At 35.2% G+C, this 18596-nt stretch overlaps 1 protein-coding gene across 1 annotated transcript in view; it reads right to left on the minus strand.

Annotated features, from left to right (window-relative positions):
- nop5 (nop5 ribonucleoprotein) overlaps positions 1 to 18596 on the minus strand; it is a 216245-nt gene that overhangs the window by 193282 nt on the left and 4367 nt on the right. The window contains exon 2 of the mRNA XM_090408601.1: positions 4754 to 4830. Coding sequence (XP_090264727.1) covers positions 4754 to 4830 — 77 coding nt within the window. The remainder of the gene's footprint in view (positions 1 to 4753; positions 4831 to 18596) is intronic.

Raw genomic sequence — 18596 nt, forward strand, 5'->3', positions numbered from 1 at the left:
GAGCTTCCTTTATGCAAAGAAACTATTTTACCTTCTTTCCACTGTCAAGTGCTCCAATAGAATACAGAGAAAAATATAATAAAGCAAAGAAGCATGTAAAAATAGCTCAGACTTAATTAAACAGCCAAATAAGAGGCATTAACAATTCTATTGTACATTCACGTAATACCTGAGCTAATATCCCATTCAAACTTACAGCAGTATTTATATTTAAATTCTGCAATATTTTAAGTACCTCTGATTCATTAACCTCAATCAGTTATTGCTACATAAGGCACAGAAATATCCTCACTCAGCTCAGCAGATGCTCTTTTGAAAAGCAGTCAATCAGTAACTCTACTATTACATTTGACTCAGTCACCTCACTACCATCAGTGCCCACTAAGGTTATCCTTCCAAAGTCATTCCTTCTTTTACTTGCCATGTAGCAAAAGAATTTGTTGGAATTTCCTTTGACCTGCTTGGCTAAGGTCTCTGATTTAGCTTTCCTTAATATGCTGGTAATCTTTCTTGCTGGTCCAAGCTTTGTACTGCTCATGAGTGTGCTGATCATGCCCAATACTACCTGACCAATGGAATATATTCCAATATTGCTTCTTTCAGATACCTTTTCAGATATCAGTATATGCATTGATTACATCGCATGTACTGATAACATCTTTTCCGTGTAATTTCTTATGCCATAAAATGGCTGTCAGCTGCCTCCAAAGCTTGTTATAATTACCTATCCTGTAGTTCCCTATATACACCTTCTTAAAAGAAAAATCCACAATTGCAACTTCTCAAGCAATCCCAGTGCAAGCTACTTCTTGTTGCTTTCCTACTGAATATTTTCTACCACTGTTTTGTCACTGCTTGTTTCGTTTAGCAATCTTTCAAGATATCTAGAATGTCTTGGGCTTCAGTTTTCTTGGCATCTATCATTTCTAATTGCTTTCACAGCATTCTCACTGCTATTTTTAAGTGTTTCGGATATTTATCTTACTAGTCTGTTCTTACTTTTGGTAAACTATTTTTACACGCTGCTTTGCTTTCCTTACTTTTTTCTCTGTATTCTCAAGAAGCACTCGACAAGCACTTATGATACACTTTGTTCTTTACCATGACTATCTCTTTAACTCCCAAAACCACCATGGAGTTCTAATTCTTCTATCCATGTAGCTTCAATGTATACCTCTTTAGCTAAATCAATCAATCTTTTCTTCTGTCTGCCAGAGAATCTCCACGGTTTGGTTCTCATTTTCAAACTTTCATTTATCTTAATATGTATAAAAGTCTATAGTTCACCTTTAATATTCTTGACTGTGATTCTTCTTAAAACATTTTTCTTAGGAAATTTACTTTTATCATGCTCAAAATTAAATAGTGATCGTGTTAAATCCTCTGTATATCTGTCTTCTGAACCAGTGAATATATCACTATCGACGACATAGTACCCATATATAAAAAGGGAAATAAAACTGAATGTGAGAATTACAGAGGTATTTCCCTACTGAGTGTTCCTGGCAAGATCTATGCAAGTATGCTTGAGAAACGGTTGAGAAGAATTGTGGAAGAAAAGCTTGGTGAAGAACAAGCTGGATTCAGGCCAAATAGAGGCTGTCAGGATCAGATCTTCACTTTACGACAAATAGTCGAGAAAGCATGGGAATATAACAAAGATCTGTATTTAAGTTTTGTCGATTTGGAAAAGGCATATGATAAGGTGCCAAGAGAGAAGCTATTCAATACGCTGCAGTTATATGGTGTCGATGGGGCATTATATCAAGCAATACTTAGTCTTTATTTGAGTTGTGAGTCAGCAGTTAGAATTGAAGGAAGTACAGGAAGATGGTTTAATGTTAAATCTGGTGTGAGACAAGGATGTACATTATCCCCTCTGTTATTCATTATCTATATGGATCACATTATGAAGGAATGTGGTATTAAACCTGATATCAAAATTGGAGATGTTAATGTCAGCTCTTTGCTTTATGCGGATGATGTTATACTTCTAAATAAATCCGCTACAAGTCTGCAAGATTCTCTGACTAAATTGAATAGCTGTTGTAATAGATATGGTATGAAGGTCAGCAATAAAAAGACAAAGACAATGAAAATAGGCAGAATCATTGAAAATGTCAACTGTGTTGTGAATGGAGAACCTGTGTAACAAGTAAAACATTTCAGCTACTTAGGCACAATTTTTACCGAAGATGGTAAACTAAATATAGAAATAGACAACAGAATCAGCAAAGCTGGTATTGTGGGAAGTCAATTGAATAAATTCATATGGAATAAGAAAGAAATTAGTCGGAACACTAAATTAGCTGTATACAAGACTGTGTTCAAACCAATTTTAACTTATGGATCTGAGAGCTGGGTCAGAAGTAAAACACTTGACCAAAGACTAGAGACCGCAGATATGAGAGTCCTGAGAAAGATTAGAGGCGTGAACAGATGGCATCAATGGCAATATCATATTAAAAATGAGGATATTAGGAAAGAACTTGAAATTGTCAGCATCCAGGAATGCGTTAGCAGAGCTAATCTCAGATGGTATGGTCACTTAAATAGAATGGGAGAGGAAAGATTAGCAAAACAAGTGTTCTCTACCAGGTTGGCAGGAAAACGACCCAGAGGAAGACCAAGATATAGGTGGATTGATACGGTACAAAGTGCCTTAGACGATAGAAATATAAGATCTGATAATGTTGGAGTCTTGACAAGTAACAGACTGATTTGGAGGAAAATTGTAGATAGGAAGTTAGTAATGATGTAATTTTTTCATGTAGTACTGTCATATCCTGTACACCCCTTGAGGGTACATGGCAGGAATTTGATGATGATGATGATGGTAATTACTTCGAGAAATTGCTAAATGAAACAAGCAGTGAAAGCACAGTGGTAAAAAACACTCAATAGGCGTCAGGAATACATATCCATACTTGAAGTAGAAAAAGTCATCCAAGGCTTGAAATGTGGAAAGGCAGCAGGTGTAAATAATATTCGACCAGAAATGCTGAAGTATAATGGTATGAAAATCTTACAGTGGCTGCACTGCATAGTTCAAAAGGCCTGGACAGAGGGACGAATTCCCGATGATTGAAGTAGCTCTCATAGTACCCATATATAAAAAAGGGAAATAAAACTGAATATGAGAATTACAGAGGTATTTCCGTACTGAGTGTTCCTGGCAAGATCTATGCAAGTATACTTGAGAAACGGTTGAGAAGAATTGTGGAAGAAAAGCTTGGTGAAAAACAAGCTGGATTCAGGCCAAATAGAGGCTGTCAGGATAAGATCTTCACTTTACAACAATTAGTCGAGAAAGCATGGGAATATAACAAAGATCTGTATTTAAGTTTTGTCGATTTGGAAAAGGCATATGATAAGGTGCCAAGAGAGAAGCTATTCAATACGCTGCAGTTAGAGCAGCCCGATAGAAATATTTCACTGCCTGATAGAGGCAGTGAAATATTTTGATTTTTCCAAAGGGGCCTTTACATCCATAAATTTGGGAAGCACTGCATTAAACAACACTAATCTAAGGACTGATGCTTGGAGCACATAACTGGTCACTTTAGATCTGGCAGATTCACATCCCCTACATCAAAAACTTTCTGATACCTATCCATCAGCTATTTACTTATCCAAGAAAATGGTTATATTCCAATCGCATATTCCCAGTTTATAAGGCAATATTTCATAGTGTTATATCAAATGCCTTAGCTAAGTCCAACAGTATAAATATAACTTTCCTTGATATTGCATGCCATTCAAGATTATCTTGTTTAGTCTTGTCAACTATTGCTACTTCTTTCTTCAGCTGATCATTACTGCCTGAATGTAACACTTTTATTTTTTATTTATAAGAATCGTACCTGGTTTATCTTCTTTATTTCAGTAACACCAATTATGCCAATGTGTTATATCTTTAATTCTGCCAGTCCCACTTCTTTCTTCTTTGGTAACACTTCAAGATGATGGCTTATCTTGCATTCTGCTGAGATGGGATTTGTTTGCTCTAGTTTTCTGATGAAAACAGCACAGTCTTGTTTAACTTAGTGATGTCACAACTGGCATGAAATTAACATTGCATCATCATTTTGTTTTGATTTAAGCAAATACATTAATCAATTTTGGTGGCTCAATCCTGAACTGTCAACTCATCCTTTATTCAGTAACCAACCATATACCTACAACGCCACAAGAATGAAGACTGGAAACTCTGGTCAGTTCTCTGCATTCCTTAAAAGGATATGTGGCTAACTTCCATTTATCTGCCATAATATTAATTATTTATAAAACTGACACTTTGAAAGCATATTTATATTGGAAGCCAACTGCAGTGACATTACATCTTTAGCCCTATTAATGTCAGTTATGGGCTATTCTGTAATATATACATCATCATCCACTAGTCAGTGACAAGTGAAGTTTGTTTAGTTTTGTTGTCATGTTAATTAGTATATTACTATACATCACTTTGTAACCAGCAATCCATAACAGCCTCCTTTTTGTGTGTGAATGGGATCCATGGAAAAATAAATGCATAAATTACCATTTTGATACTGATTTTCCCCCCTTCTCCTGCACTGCATATTTGTCACTTCAATGTGCTATAACTGAAAGACAAAGGTTAAACCAGTGCTGACAACAGTGTTCACATACATACACACATCTCTTTGTTTAAAGATCAAATAATTTTGCTATCAGAAGCACATATTTTTAAATAAACAGATACATTTATATTTAATAAATTATTACTTACAGCTTACTTGCCCTTTCTGGTGTTTCAAAATCTTTAAAAAGATTTTCTGTCTCTTGCAGTTTCTTTTCATCGAGAAGCTATACAGACAGAAAATTCTACAATTAATATAAATCAAAATCTCATAAATATAAAAATAGTTTTCCTGGCAGAAAGGCTTATACATTGATTATTCATAACTATTATTTTTCAGAATAAAGTATACACTAAATGGTAATTATAATAACTTAGTTAATACTTTCCTAAATTTCCGCAACACTACATTGCCATCATGAGGATCACAAAATAATGATGTGCATGCAGGCACCAACACTGGGCAAATGAGGCTGAAGAAAGGCAATGAAAATTAGACCTAGAGTCCTGAATGGTGCCCCTAGTGAGCTAAACTAGGTGGTCTTGGCCATTTAACTGAAGATGAGTGCATCCCATATGTGGAGTAGTTTCATGCACACAAATTTGTTGAGGTTTGGAAAGTTTTTCAGGGCTAAGGCAGATTCGAGGAATAGCCTCTCGTATTTGTATCAGTGCAATAGAATGGTCTTCTTCCTGTGTATCCTTTTGTGGGTATCCAAAGCATGGTCAGCAAGTCTGGATTGACTGTAACGGTGGAAAGAGATGTATTTCTAGTGTTCAGAAATTCTGATGTTGGCTGTCTTGCTTGTTTGGTCCTTCACTTCAATGTGCTATATTAAGGCAATTAATGCGAAGTCATTAGCCTACATATACAAGTAGCATAGTCATGAAGATACATCACATGCAAACTTTGTTTTCTTACACTTGGATAAAGGATTAAACCAAGAATATAATTTCTTGGCATCTTTAATTTATACTATAACCAAGTGAAAAAACTTCCAACAAGTGCTTGTCTGCTTGTTTGTGACGAGTGAGAATTTTTAGCTGATGAGTAAAAATCAGAAGAGAAGTTTCAGTTTAATCATAAGCTTACACAATGTTCATTCCAATTCATGTAAGATGGTAACTAGTTTTTGTATTTTTAGCTTACTTATTGTGCTAATTGTAGCAAAGTGGTCATTATAAACACTTGTTTTGTCTATAATGGAATACTAAGAGAAAAAGATCGATGCACCATTTTTTAAGTGCCTTCATAGTGCAACTGGAAGAACGAAACATTGCACCCTTCAATTGGAAAAGGCCAAAGTTCGATTCTTGTTATGACAAGAGTTACCTTTATATGGGCATTTTTTAATTGAACACGAGTTAAGTGATTTCATAGGGAGGTAGAGCAGTTTTTTTTTTTCTCCTAGAAACTTGGGTTTTTCATCCTACATATAGGTAAATCAGACATAAGAACACACAATTTACAAACATAAAACATTATTGCTGATGGTGGGCAATAAATGGCATTGTGTGTTGATGACAGTAGCACAGTTGGAGTATTAAGTAGGAGAGACGGCAAGTTATATAATAAAGTACTATGCCTTCCCAGTCATGGAAGCTGGAACGCTTCTAAGGAGGAAGGGAATGCATGTGAGTGTGGGTATAGGCAATCGAGAATTTAGTAAGTGGGAGAATAATCACATCCTGAATAAAGCTCCCCAGAATCTTAACTTTAGTGGGCTAATCAATTAAAGGTGTAATGGAAATTGTGGGAGAAAGGGATTATATATACAGCAATCCCTCGATTAATGCGTCATTTTTTTCGATACCCAAATTTGATTAGTGCACCTATATACATCTTAAAAATAAATGCTACAGATTTTAAAAATTTTCGATCTATACATTTTTTATGGCTGACTATTTAAAAAAATCACTCACCAGGATGAAATAATTTAGTTACCGATTTAAACATTTTACAAAGTTATTTTTTAATGGCATACTACACTATTTCCATGTACACTATGTTCCAAATTAACTACCAAAATTTATGTCATCTACTTTACATAGCATTTTGCATTGTACTTGATATGATCAAGTACAATCAGCAAAATGCTGATTGTACTTTATTTTACTTTATTTTCCTTACTTTTTTTTATTTTAAATTATTTTCCTAACCTTTAATCACGAGTAAAAGAATTGGTGAGCAAAAATAGAAGTGTGAAAATGATTCGAAAAATAATCTCATAGGAAGAAAAACTTGAAATAATAAAGAAAAATGAACAAGGCGAGTCCAGAGCAGAGATAGGACAAGAACACAAAAATGGGAGAATCAACTGCTGAATACAAAGAGAAAGGTAAGACTACTTCAAGTTCATCATGCATGTTATTGGATTCGAATTCAAATTCGAATTCGAGTTCATAAAGTTTTATGAACTTTATGAACCTCGGCAGCCCATTTTTTAATTGTTTTCAACAATTAAAAAATGGGCTGCCGAGTTTAATTGTAGCCTTGAAGTTGATCCACACGAATACATCCAAAAAGTGTAACAACAAAAGAAATCATTGATCAAGTGCACAATACAGTATTGGATGACTGGCGAGCCAAAGTGCATGAAATTGCTGAGACCATAGGCATTTCAAAAGAACGTATAGGAATATTCTGCATGAAGAATTGCAAATGAAAAAGCTTTGTGCAAGATAGGTGCGACACTTGCACAAAAATCTCTGAATGGTGCTTATAGCATTTTAACAAGAATAAAACTGATTTTGTGCATCGATTTATTATTATGGATGAGACTTGGATTCATCATTACATACCAGAATACAAAGAGCAGTCAAAATAGTGGACAGAAGTTGGTTATTCAGCGCAAAAGAACACAAAGCCGGTTCCATCAGCAGAAAAGGTCATGCCATCGGGTTAATATGGGATGCTAAAGGCATTTTGTTTATTAATTATCTTGAAAAGGGTAAAACAATAACTGGGAAATATTATTCTGATCTTGTAACTAGACTAGATGAAAAAATTCGTGAGAAAATACTTTGCAGAAGAATAAAAATCATCTTTCATCAGAACAATGCACCTGCACACAAATTCTTAGCAATGGGAAAATTAAGGGATCTGCACTATGAATTGTTGAAACATCCACCTTATTCCCCAAAATTTGGTCCCTCTGACTTCTATCTCATCCCTGCCAGTTAGCATTTTTCTTTGAATCTAGAGGTAATTTCAGATGTAGAGGGGATATTTTGCAGATCTTATTGAGAACCACTACAGGGACGGGATAATGGTGCTGGAGCATTGTGGAATAAATGTATTAGTCTTAAGGGAGATTATGTTGAAAAATAAAAATAATTTTGAAATTATAAAATCGTTTTTCTCATTGTTAGGCTAAGAACTTTTCAGACAACCCTCGTAAAGCAAATTTTTTAATATGTAAATTTACTTATTAATAAATTGGTTACTGATTAGGAAAAAATGAATTACTTTTCTTATTTTGTATATGCAGCACCCCCACTTAAAATTTTCACCAGCCACCACTGCTGTTTACACTCTAGTGTCCTACATCAGAGAGAAAACATCACTATCAGCAATAACATAGTCAATGAAACTTTTTTATTTTATTCCTTGCCTCTTCTCTCCATGTGAATTTGTGCACATTTTTATGTTGGAACATGGTGTTAGTAATAACCAGTCCATGTCCTGAGCAGAAATCCAACAGGTATTTGCCATTATTATTAGCATTGCTCTTTTCTCCAAATTTTCCCAAAATAATTTTGTATGTCTGACAATAATTTATTACTCTGCTATTTAGATCTCCAACAAGACCAACTTTTCATTTTTCACTGTGTCAGTTGCTTTCTCTAAAGCCTCAAAAAATTCCACTTCTACCTTAGTAGAACCTTCTGTGGGACCATAGGCACAAATAAGTCTCATTATCCAGTTTGCCATTCTCATATTTGCCCACATCACTCTACTTGAGACTGCCTGCCATTCAAGGAGATTAGCCTCGTATTTGGTGTTGAATACTGTGACTACTCCTTCTTTTCCTTGATTGTCATTGCCTGAAAATAACATTTTGTATTGATTGCTCAGAAAGATCTCACCAGTTTTTGTCTTTTTTGTTTCAGTCACTCCTATTATGTCGATCTAGTACTTATCGAATTCCTCAGCTAGCTCCATTTCTTCATTCAGGCTTCAATGTTGAAAGTACTGATCTTGAACTCTGGTGATATTGAGTTGGGATGTGATTTAGGATTTGTTCCAGTAGCTGACTTTTTGATGTTTGCCCTGGTTTCCTGGCGAAAACAATTGGGGCCTTGTTTAACCAGGCAGCGCCCCAGCCAACATGAAATTCTATCATGTTGTACCATCGTTTTATATTGTGGTTTAAGCCAATAAGAATACAATTTGGTCGGCTAAATCCCAAATTGCCATCCCATCCTCATTCGTTCAGTATCCAGGCAGATACCTAACAGGGTGCACCACGAGAAGCTGAGGATTGGACATTAGGTCAGAAGCCCTGGTCGGTTCTCTGCATTCCTTTAAAGGCTATGTGGTTTGGTATATTTAGACTGATATAAGTAATAGACAAAAACTGTATATTAACCAAAGGCTTTTTTTTCATAATCAATGAAGGCCACATGCGTTTCTTTTCAATTAATAATTTTAGAGTAAAAATTAACTATGCAAGATTGGCCTTTTCAGAATCCATTTTGTTCTACTAATACTTTGTCCTCTACAATACTGTTTATTTATTTTTAATACTCCATCATATATTTTGTCCCCTGCATTTACAGACTAATTCCCCCTTTGTTACTGAAGTCATCTTTATTTCCTTTTCTCTTAACCAGTACTTCTCCCCCCCCCTCCCACAAAGAGTTCGAAGTTTTTTCCAGAAATTCAGACCGTGTTAAAGAATTTCATAAGCATTTCATTAAATTTTCCACCTGCATTTTTGTATAATTCCATGTTTATGTTGTCTTCTCCTGGTATCTTATTCATTGTATTCTTTAGTTCGGACATTTTCTGTTAGATCAGTTTTATATAAAATTTTACTTCTTTATCTTTAGTCCAGAGATTCTGAAAACAAGTTACCCATTTTTCTAAAGCTATTGTTTGTATTTTTATCTTTTCTTTCGTTTCTTTGTTTGTTTTATTATTTTATAAGTTTTTGGTTGTGGTGTAGTTCCAGTTGTTAGAAAATGTGTCATTTGTTTTTTCCTTACTTCTCATTTCAAATTGCACTCTATTTTTGCTTCTACTGTCTTGGAATTTAGCCATCTCCAATAATAAAAACAAATAAACAACAAAAAGTTCTCTTTTCTGTTATTTTATTCCAGTTTCGTATCTCTCTTTTTCTTCTGCATTTATCCTAAGGGGTTTTTGAATATGTGACCAGTAGAAGAAACAATGATTATGGTAGGATGGGATTGATTGGTGAAAACAGAGGAACAATAACTGCTGCGGAGGATATAGTTGAGATATTTAATATGCAATTTATAAAGGGTATTTCATTCTTATGAATTTGACATCATGCAGAACTTGAAAGCAGTGGGAAAGAAAAAGCAGGGGAGGAACTGTTAGTAAGTGAACAGGAGGTATATGAGAAATTGAATAGAATTGATGGAAATAAGTCTGTGGGACTTGATGCTATTTCACCATGTGCTTTGAGAGAATGTTCCAGAGTTAACAACAGCTTTTGCATATCTTTTCAACATGGGTCTCTCACTGGGTTAAGTTCGAAAAGAGTTGAAAGGGGATAAAAATTGTTCCAATTCATAAGGAAGGTGAATAAGAATAGGGCTTTGAATTATAGATCAGTCTGTGTGTGTCTGGAGTTGTGGTCAACGTATTGGAGAAGTTAGTTAGGACTAAGATTCAGAAATGGGGGTTGACAACAGAAAAATACTCTTTGGCAGCCAGCATGGATTTACTAAAGGAAGATCGTGCTTTAGCAGTCTGCTTACTTTTTTATAATAAAGTGACGAATGTGTTGGATGAGTGGTATATTTAGATTTTGCAGAGGTGTTTGATAAATTGCCACATGACAAGCTGGTAATTAAATTGGAATGGATGGGGCTGAATAGATTAGTTCTCTGAATTGGCTATCTGATAGGTATCAGCAAGTTGTCTATGGTGAAGCGATATCCAAGAAGAGGAAAGTTACTAGTGGTGTACCTAAAGGGTCTGTTTTGGATCCAATGCCGTTTAATTTGTATGTAAATGATATTTGGAGAGGTCTGAATGGCGATATGCAGATGATACAAAGTTGGGGAGTGCTATCAGGAGTAGAGCAGATGCTATAGCTTTGCAAGAAGACTTGAATACACTGGCTGAATAGGTAAATGAGTGGGGATGTCAATTCAGTGTTGCATAGTGTAAGGTTTTAAAATCTGAGAAGCAGAGATGGGATGTAGAGTACACAATCAGTGGAAATAACTTGAAAGTGATTGTAGACAAGGACCTAAAATTGTGGGGACATGTTGCTAATATTGTGAGGACAATACAGCAGATAATGGAATGCTGCAGAGGGCACTGACTTGTAGAAGTAAGACTGTTATGGTTCCTTTGTATAAGGCTTTGATCAGGCCACATATGGATTACTATGCACAGATTTGATCACCTGGTTTTCAAAAATATGAACATGTGTTGGAAAAAGTTCAAAGACAATTGACTAAGGTGCTCTGGAATGCTGAGTATGAAGACAAATTGACAAAATGCAATTTGCAGATATTGGTGGATAGGAGGAGGAGAGGGGATATGATCGAGACATAAGCTGTTACGAGGTTATTACCAGATTAATGCAAGAGAGATTTTTCACAGAACAAGAGGTCATCCTGGAAACTGTATAAGGAGAGTGTGAGCAAGGGAGTGAGGAGAAGGTTTTTTGCATGGAAAGTGGTCAGTGATTGGAATGCACTGCTCAAGAGTGTGGTGAGTGCAGAGACAGCGAATATATTTAAGGTGCGGTATGATAAACTGTGTGTATAACAGTGGACCTCCCACGATGAGTCTTTGACTCCATGGAGGTTTTTTATAATAATTTACTCTTTATTCCAAAGATTTTTGTTGCTGTTTTTGTCAGGATTTGTTTTTGATTTTCCCATTTCTCTTCTATGTCACTTGATTCATGTAAAGTTTCTGTTTTTAAATCATTGCATTTCTGATATTGTTGCCTAATATGGGGATGTTTAAATGATGAAATTTTGTAACTCAATTGATAGTTATTTTCCACTATTTATTTTTAGTCATTTTGGTTTAAATCAATTTTTGCCAATAATATACAATGATCAGAGTTTAATACAAAGCCGCAATATACTCTTATATCTAGGAATTACTCGGATAACTTTAACTGACTGACCATGTACATGTATATTTAAGTACTTGAACCTAAAAAAAAAAATGACAAAATCTCACAGTTTGTGTCCATTTTGATTTAAATTCCCTGCTAGTAGTAAATGATCAGTTTTATCTATAACTTTCTGCAATTCCTTGTAAAAGGCTTTACTGTCTTCTTTCCCCTCTTATTGTTATCAACAGACCTCCATGGAGTTGAGAGATTCATCATGGGAAGTCCCACTATCACATGCACAGCTCATTGTACCTCGACTTAAATGCTTTCGCTGTCCCTGTACTCGCCACACTCTCAGGCAATGCATTCTGATCACCCACCACTCTCCATGCAAAAAATCACACCCACCTTATACAGCTTCCAGGAATGGCCTCTTGTTCTCCCCATCTCCAGATATTCTATGAATTTCTGGTAATTACCTCCAACATCTCAATCAGGTCTCTCCTCTTCCTTCTATCTAGGAAGTAGGCTCTATAATTTGCATTCTCTCAATCTGTCCTCATATTCTACATTCCAGAGATGAGAAACCAATTTATTCAATCATCTCCGGATCCTCTTCAACAGCTCATCATCCTTTTGAAAACCTAGCAACCAAATCTGTGCACAGTAATCTATATGCAGCCTGTTCAAAGTCTTGTACAATGGAATCAAACATCCTTATTTCTAAACATCAGTGTTCTCCTCATCATTGCCGTAATAAGATGTATCGTCCTCACAATTTTAGAAAAATGTTCATGAAATTTCAAGTTCCTATCCAGCACAACCTACAAATCCTTCATCTCCTCCACCTTATCCAAAATATCCCTGCCAATCCTAAACTCTGCATCCCATCTTTGCTTCCCAAATTTTAAAACCTTACATTTTGCAACATTAAACTGATTCAGTCTATTAAACCCATTCAGTCTATTTATGTCCTCTCTATGTTGTGAGTCTAATTCCTATTAGTCTTTCAGGCTAGTGGTTATTACATATAACACTGTTTTTCATAGATTTATGTTGTATTATTATTATACCCGACTTTGCTCTTCTTTTTATTTTATTTTTACTCTGCTATAGATTTGTACACTATCTACCAATAATTGTCTGGACACAATTGACACCAGCAGATGAACTACCCTAATATCAGGTATATCCAGCTTTGGCTTTGATCAAATCCTGCACCCCTGGGCTTTTCACCAATGTGTGGCAGACCTCAGAAGTCTCCATTCCTCCTTCAAAGCAGCACTGTTCAGCGACAAATCGAGGATGTGCTGCTCTGGATCCGCCCCACAGATGTTCGATGGGGGTTGAGGTCACGGCTCTGCACAGGCCAGGGCAGTCGTTTAACACCATCTCTTCATAACATTTCATAACAGCTGTTTTGTGGCATGGGGCATTGTCGCCTTGACAATAACATGGGTTCGTTCCATAAAACCTCCACGATGTAGGCAGCAACTGATTATTCCATGAGCTGCCTTCATGGAACCGCAGACAACGACCAGTGGTCCTACTCCAAACCAGTTGAATGCATCCCACACCATTACTCCTTCACCAGGCTGCTTCCAAACCCAACCCTGCCATCAGACTGGAAACAGGTGAACCTTGATTCATTGCTCCAGAGTACCATTTTCCACTGGTCAATTGTCCAGTTCACACGCTCTTTGCATCAGGCCAGACAAGCCACTGCTCTTCTGTGGAAATCCAGTGCTCGTCATGGTGTTACTAGCATTCGGGAAATCATCATAGATGGTCCGTGCCGACTGTATCCGGATGTTAAGTGCCACCCATTTTAACAGCCTCCGTTCCCTGTCAGTCATTTTCAGTGGCTGCCCTGAGTGTTTTCCTGCACTAGTGATGCCAGAACATCTCCATTTGTTGATCATATCACCAACTGTTGATTTTGGATGTTGCAGTTGAGTAGCAATGGTACATATGGACATGCCACCAATGTGACAGCCCACGATGACACCTCTCTTGAAGTCACTGAACTCACGTGGTGTTGCCATACCACGTGAATGAAATACCTGCTACAATGAAATACTGCTTCCTACTATCTGTACACTGGTTTATGTTAACAAACCTGGAATATTCCATAACTTCAAATAACAGGGTGCCTGAACAATTATTAGTAGATGTGTATATAGTTATTTGTCTCTGGTAGTGTTTTGCTTTTTCTTTGTTTCCAAACATATCTTTATATTGGCTCAGTTTAGTTGTTTATCAACATCCTCCTCTTTGTGTGTAATGCTGCTTACATTGCAAATTACAAGTTTCATTGTATGGTCCTTCTTTCAGTTTCATTTACCTTTTCCTGAATCATGATCTTATCCAATAGTCAGTCCAGCATTTCTTTAGCTGAGAGTTGAAAGTATATTAAATTTCCCCAGGACAGGTTACTAGCCTTTTGATGGGCAAGTCCAGTGGTAGGGTTACTATCTAACGTCTCAGTTGTAACAACATTTGCTCTATTGACTGTTAGGGTTATACTACTTCATTTTTGTGTGCGTATTTTAAATGTTCTTTTACAAAGAATTTTATAACTGCACAATACACAATTTTATCCATTTCAAGAGATTCATTTTTTGTGTGCATATTTTAAATGTTGCAACCAATTCTTTTGCTTTCTTCCTGAATGACACTCATGTTATACTGAATGTATTAATAAATTCTAGTTTCATTTACATGTGTAAAACCATTATTTAAAAAAGAAAATGCTCATAGAGAGAGAGAAAAAAAAAAAAGGAAATAGAGAATTTATACTGCTGCTAAAAGAGATAATTATCAGATGGCATGTAATGAAGAGGACATAAGATTCAACAGAGTGGGATTCTGGTCAATCACAGAACTTAACAGTAACCAATGTAGTCACTCACTTAACTTCATGAAAGTATGTAGTTTTAACCTTTGGGAGATTGTTAGCCATGCAGAATTTTCTGTTAAGGATAGGCGTGAAATTACAAAGAAGGTGACAATGACATTCGGAGAATCAGCTTTAGCAGTGGCATAGCATAAGAATTTGGAGAGGGCAAATGCTGGGGCATGAAGGGTCGTCGAGAAGTGTTTGAAGAAAGAAATGTCAGACTGCATACTCAGTTAGGAGGATAAATCAAGTAGGAGTGAGATGGCTGAATAGCATAATTAAGCAGGAGTTGCAGAAAAGAAAAAAATTGTGGAAGGAGTACAAAGGAAAAGGCAACCAGATCAGCAAGCCCATGAGCAGTAGAAAGTAAGGCAAGAAGGAGGACCTGTGTGGTAATGAAAACCAAATCTTTAATAAAAGGTACATGTGGCACAACTCTATAAATAATAAATTACATGATAATCACAGTAATTAACTTTAATGATATTTCAAGTACAGATATTTCATACTAAAAATAATAGTACATCATCTGTGCATAGAAACAAGCAAATCAAAGAAACAGGAAAATACAAGGTACATACAGTAGTCGGTGGTTTACCAATTAAAAACTGTTGCCGCATGCTGGAAATTAATATTAATAAATAACATTATTAAAAACTATTTTTGATGGTTACATAAAATAAGAATCTCCCAAACTTTTGGGAGAGACAATTGTTCCAATTCAGATTTGGCCAATATAAAAGAGCTTTGCAACTTTCTTTGAAAAGGCATTCATATTTAAACCTACTTCTATGGAGAAGACGAGCTTCATCCCATTGGATGCTGTATTTAGTGTCAATATTATGTTGTGCCAGACCAGACCAGACCAAACTTTTGAAGTTTCATGTATTCTACATAATATTGTACTTTATATCTGTACTTTCATTTCATTAAAATTAATTACTGTGGTTATCATGTAATTTATTGTTTAATGAAAGCCAAAGCTAATTATGAGAAAGTAGCAGTGCCAGATGTCACATTGATGGGAGAATAGAGGTTGATGAATTGGAGGCATATGGGGCACTGAAGAACCTTAAAATACTGTCACAGGATTAGATAATGTCAACCTTGTATTAAGAGAATGTGCAAGGGAATTTAGCACCTCCTTGGACCAACCTGTTTAATTTAAGACTCAATTCTGGGAAGGTTCCAATCAAGTTGAAAGAAGACAAAACAGTACTATTGCATAAAGGAGGCTCCAAGAAAGCAGTAAATTATAGGACAATCAGCATATCAAGAGTGGCAGTTAAGATATTGGAGAAATTGGTAAGACAGAATGAAAGACTGAATGGACAGGAATATGAAACTTTATAAGCAAAATGGCTTTGTGCAAGGTAGATATTGCCTTAGTAATCTGATTAATTTTTCTAATAAAGTGACAACTAATTTGGATAAAGAAAATGCCTATTCAGTGATACTTCTGGACTTTGCAAAGACATTTGTCAGGATTCCATGTCGAACTCTGTTGCATAAACTAGAACAAATGAGGATGGAAATGATTTCGATTAGGGGTGAACAGATATCATAGCAGTTTATACAGTTGAGTTTAGAATGCAGGTGACTAGTGGTGTACAGTACTTGTTCCTATGATGTTTAATTTCCTATATCACATCATTAATATAGAAAATGATTTGATAGGAAATATTCAGGTGTTTGTTGATGATGCAAAACTGGGAAGCGCAATAGTCAATGAAGGTGAAGTAGAGATCCTGAAGGTGACTTAAAATACTAGCAGTACAGGCAAAAGGCTGTCAGTTTAATTTGGCCAAGTGTAATTCTATCAATATAGTACACTACATCTGATTGCTCTTATTATAGACAGGGGTTGAAGTTTAGAGGGCATATTGTGGACAGCACATAAGATTATGTAGTTGTTGAAGAACTAATGGCAAGCAGGGATAGGGAGGTAATTTTTCCCCTTTGAGAGAGAGAGACTTCAATAAGGCCACATTTAGACTACCATGTGCATCTAATTCCAGGAGAGGATCCACAGGCAAGAGAAAGATCATGTCAAGTCTATGGAATGCTTCCTATGAGAATAGACTGAAAGTGCAGACTTGAAAAACAGACATGATAGAAACATAAGTTATTAAAGTTCTGACATTGACAACATTTTTTTTCTCAGTACAGCGATATCTTGCTAATCCGAACTAATAAAAACCGTGCTCGTTTGGATTAGCAAAATAACCAAGTGACAATAATAACTAGTATTTAAGATAAAAATAATCAATTTAATCCTGTAAATAAATGAAGCAAATGATAGAAAAAAAGCTACTGTACTGTAATGTAAAACTTAAAAAATAATACAGTACATAAGTTTATTTTAGTAAAAAATTTAGTTTGCATGTACCTGTATTGTTGAGGATTCCGATTTAATAAAATTGCATAGTTCAGTATATAGCTTAATTTGCGTAAAAAATGTAACTTTCTTGTACACAACAGAAAAAAAAAAACTTTCACAAAATAACACAAAAAAAGTTATTTCTTTGTAAAAAAAAGTCACTGATTTTCATTTGCTTCTTGGAAGCTAAACTTTTTTCGAATGCTTCTTCTCGAAGCTGCATTAGCAACAAAATTTTGTGGAATGGCGTATCATTCTGCTTAGCTCATTCTATACACATTAAAACTGTCAGCTGCCACTTCATGTTTTACTTTTTTTCTTCGAGATCTTCATCGTCTTCTAATTCATTCTGTAGCGTTATATTTATAATTTCAGCATCTGGATTTATATTTTTAACCAAATTATGCATGTTTTGAATTGCCTCTTTTTGTGTATATTTGTGATTCATGCCGACAATACAGTACGTACTATACAGTATAAAGAAAGCAAACGTGAACACCCAATAAATCAAAATAGGCCTCCAGTATAACCGTACAATCGACAGTATGAAAATATCACTGTACTGTAATAATAATAAAATAATAACAGTTAATAGAAACAAATTGATCACTATCCTAAAAAACATAAAAATGGATTCAGATATTTTAACATTTATTACAAATTATTATGGAGACACCAAAGCTTTTGTTAAAATGAACAACATTAAAACCGAGGATTTCAGAGTCGAGAAAGGTGTAATGCAGTGATGCCCTCTCTCACCTCAACTCTTTATCATCTTCCTAGAAGAAGTCTGTAAAACCATAGCTGATGAACCAGGTGTAAAAATCAATGGTACCAACATTAATCACATAAAATACGCAAATGATATTATTATTTTAGCAGATTTTAAACCACAGCTAGAAAAAATTATTAATATTTTAAATGACTCTTGTAAAACTTATGGTATGAAAATAAATCATCATAAAACAAAAATAACGAAGACAGGTAGAGAAGAAGAAAATATTTCTATAAATCTCGAAAATCATCTGCTGGAACAAGTTAATAAATATGTTTATCTTGGAAATCTTATATCTAATAACTTCAACAATATGGAAACAGTAAAACACAGGCTAAACCTAGGTTGGACCAACATGAATAAACTAAACAAAATATGAAAAAATAAAAAAATCCCGACGAGTCTAAAATTAAAATTATATAAAACAATTATTATCCCAACGGCTACTTATGCTTCAGAAGCTTGGAGATTAACTCAACAACCAATCAAGAAACTTCAAGCATTTGAAATGAAATGCCTCAGAAAAATTTATAACACCCCACTGGATGGAACACAAGACTAATGATCAAGTCAGAACAGATTTAAACTTTCCAGATAATATAATAGACAATCATTAAGCATCTTTTTTAAATAACGAAACCTGTGGTGCGTTCATAATTAGA

This window comes from Typopeltis vanoorti, chromosome 2, assembly GCF_054136105.1.
Source record: "Typopeltis vanoorti isolate ZY-2024b chromosome 2, IOZ_Tvanoo_1.0, whole genome shotgun sequence".
Lineage (NCBI taxonomy): Eukaryota > Metazoa > Arthropoda > Arachnida > Uropygi > Thelyphonidae > Typopeltis > Typopeltis vanoorti.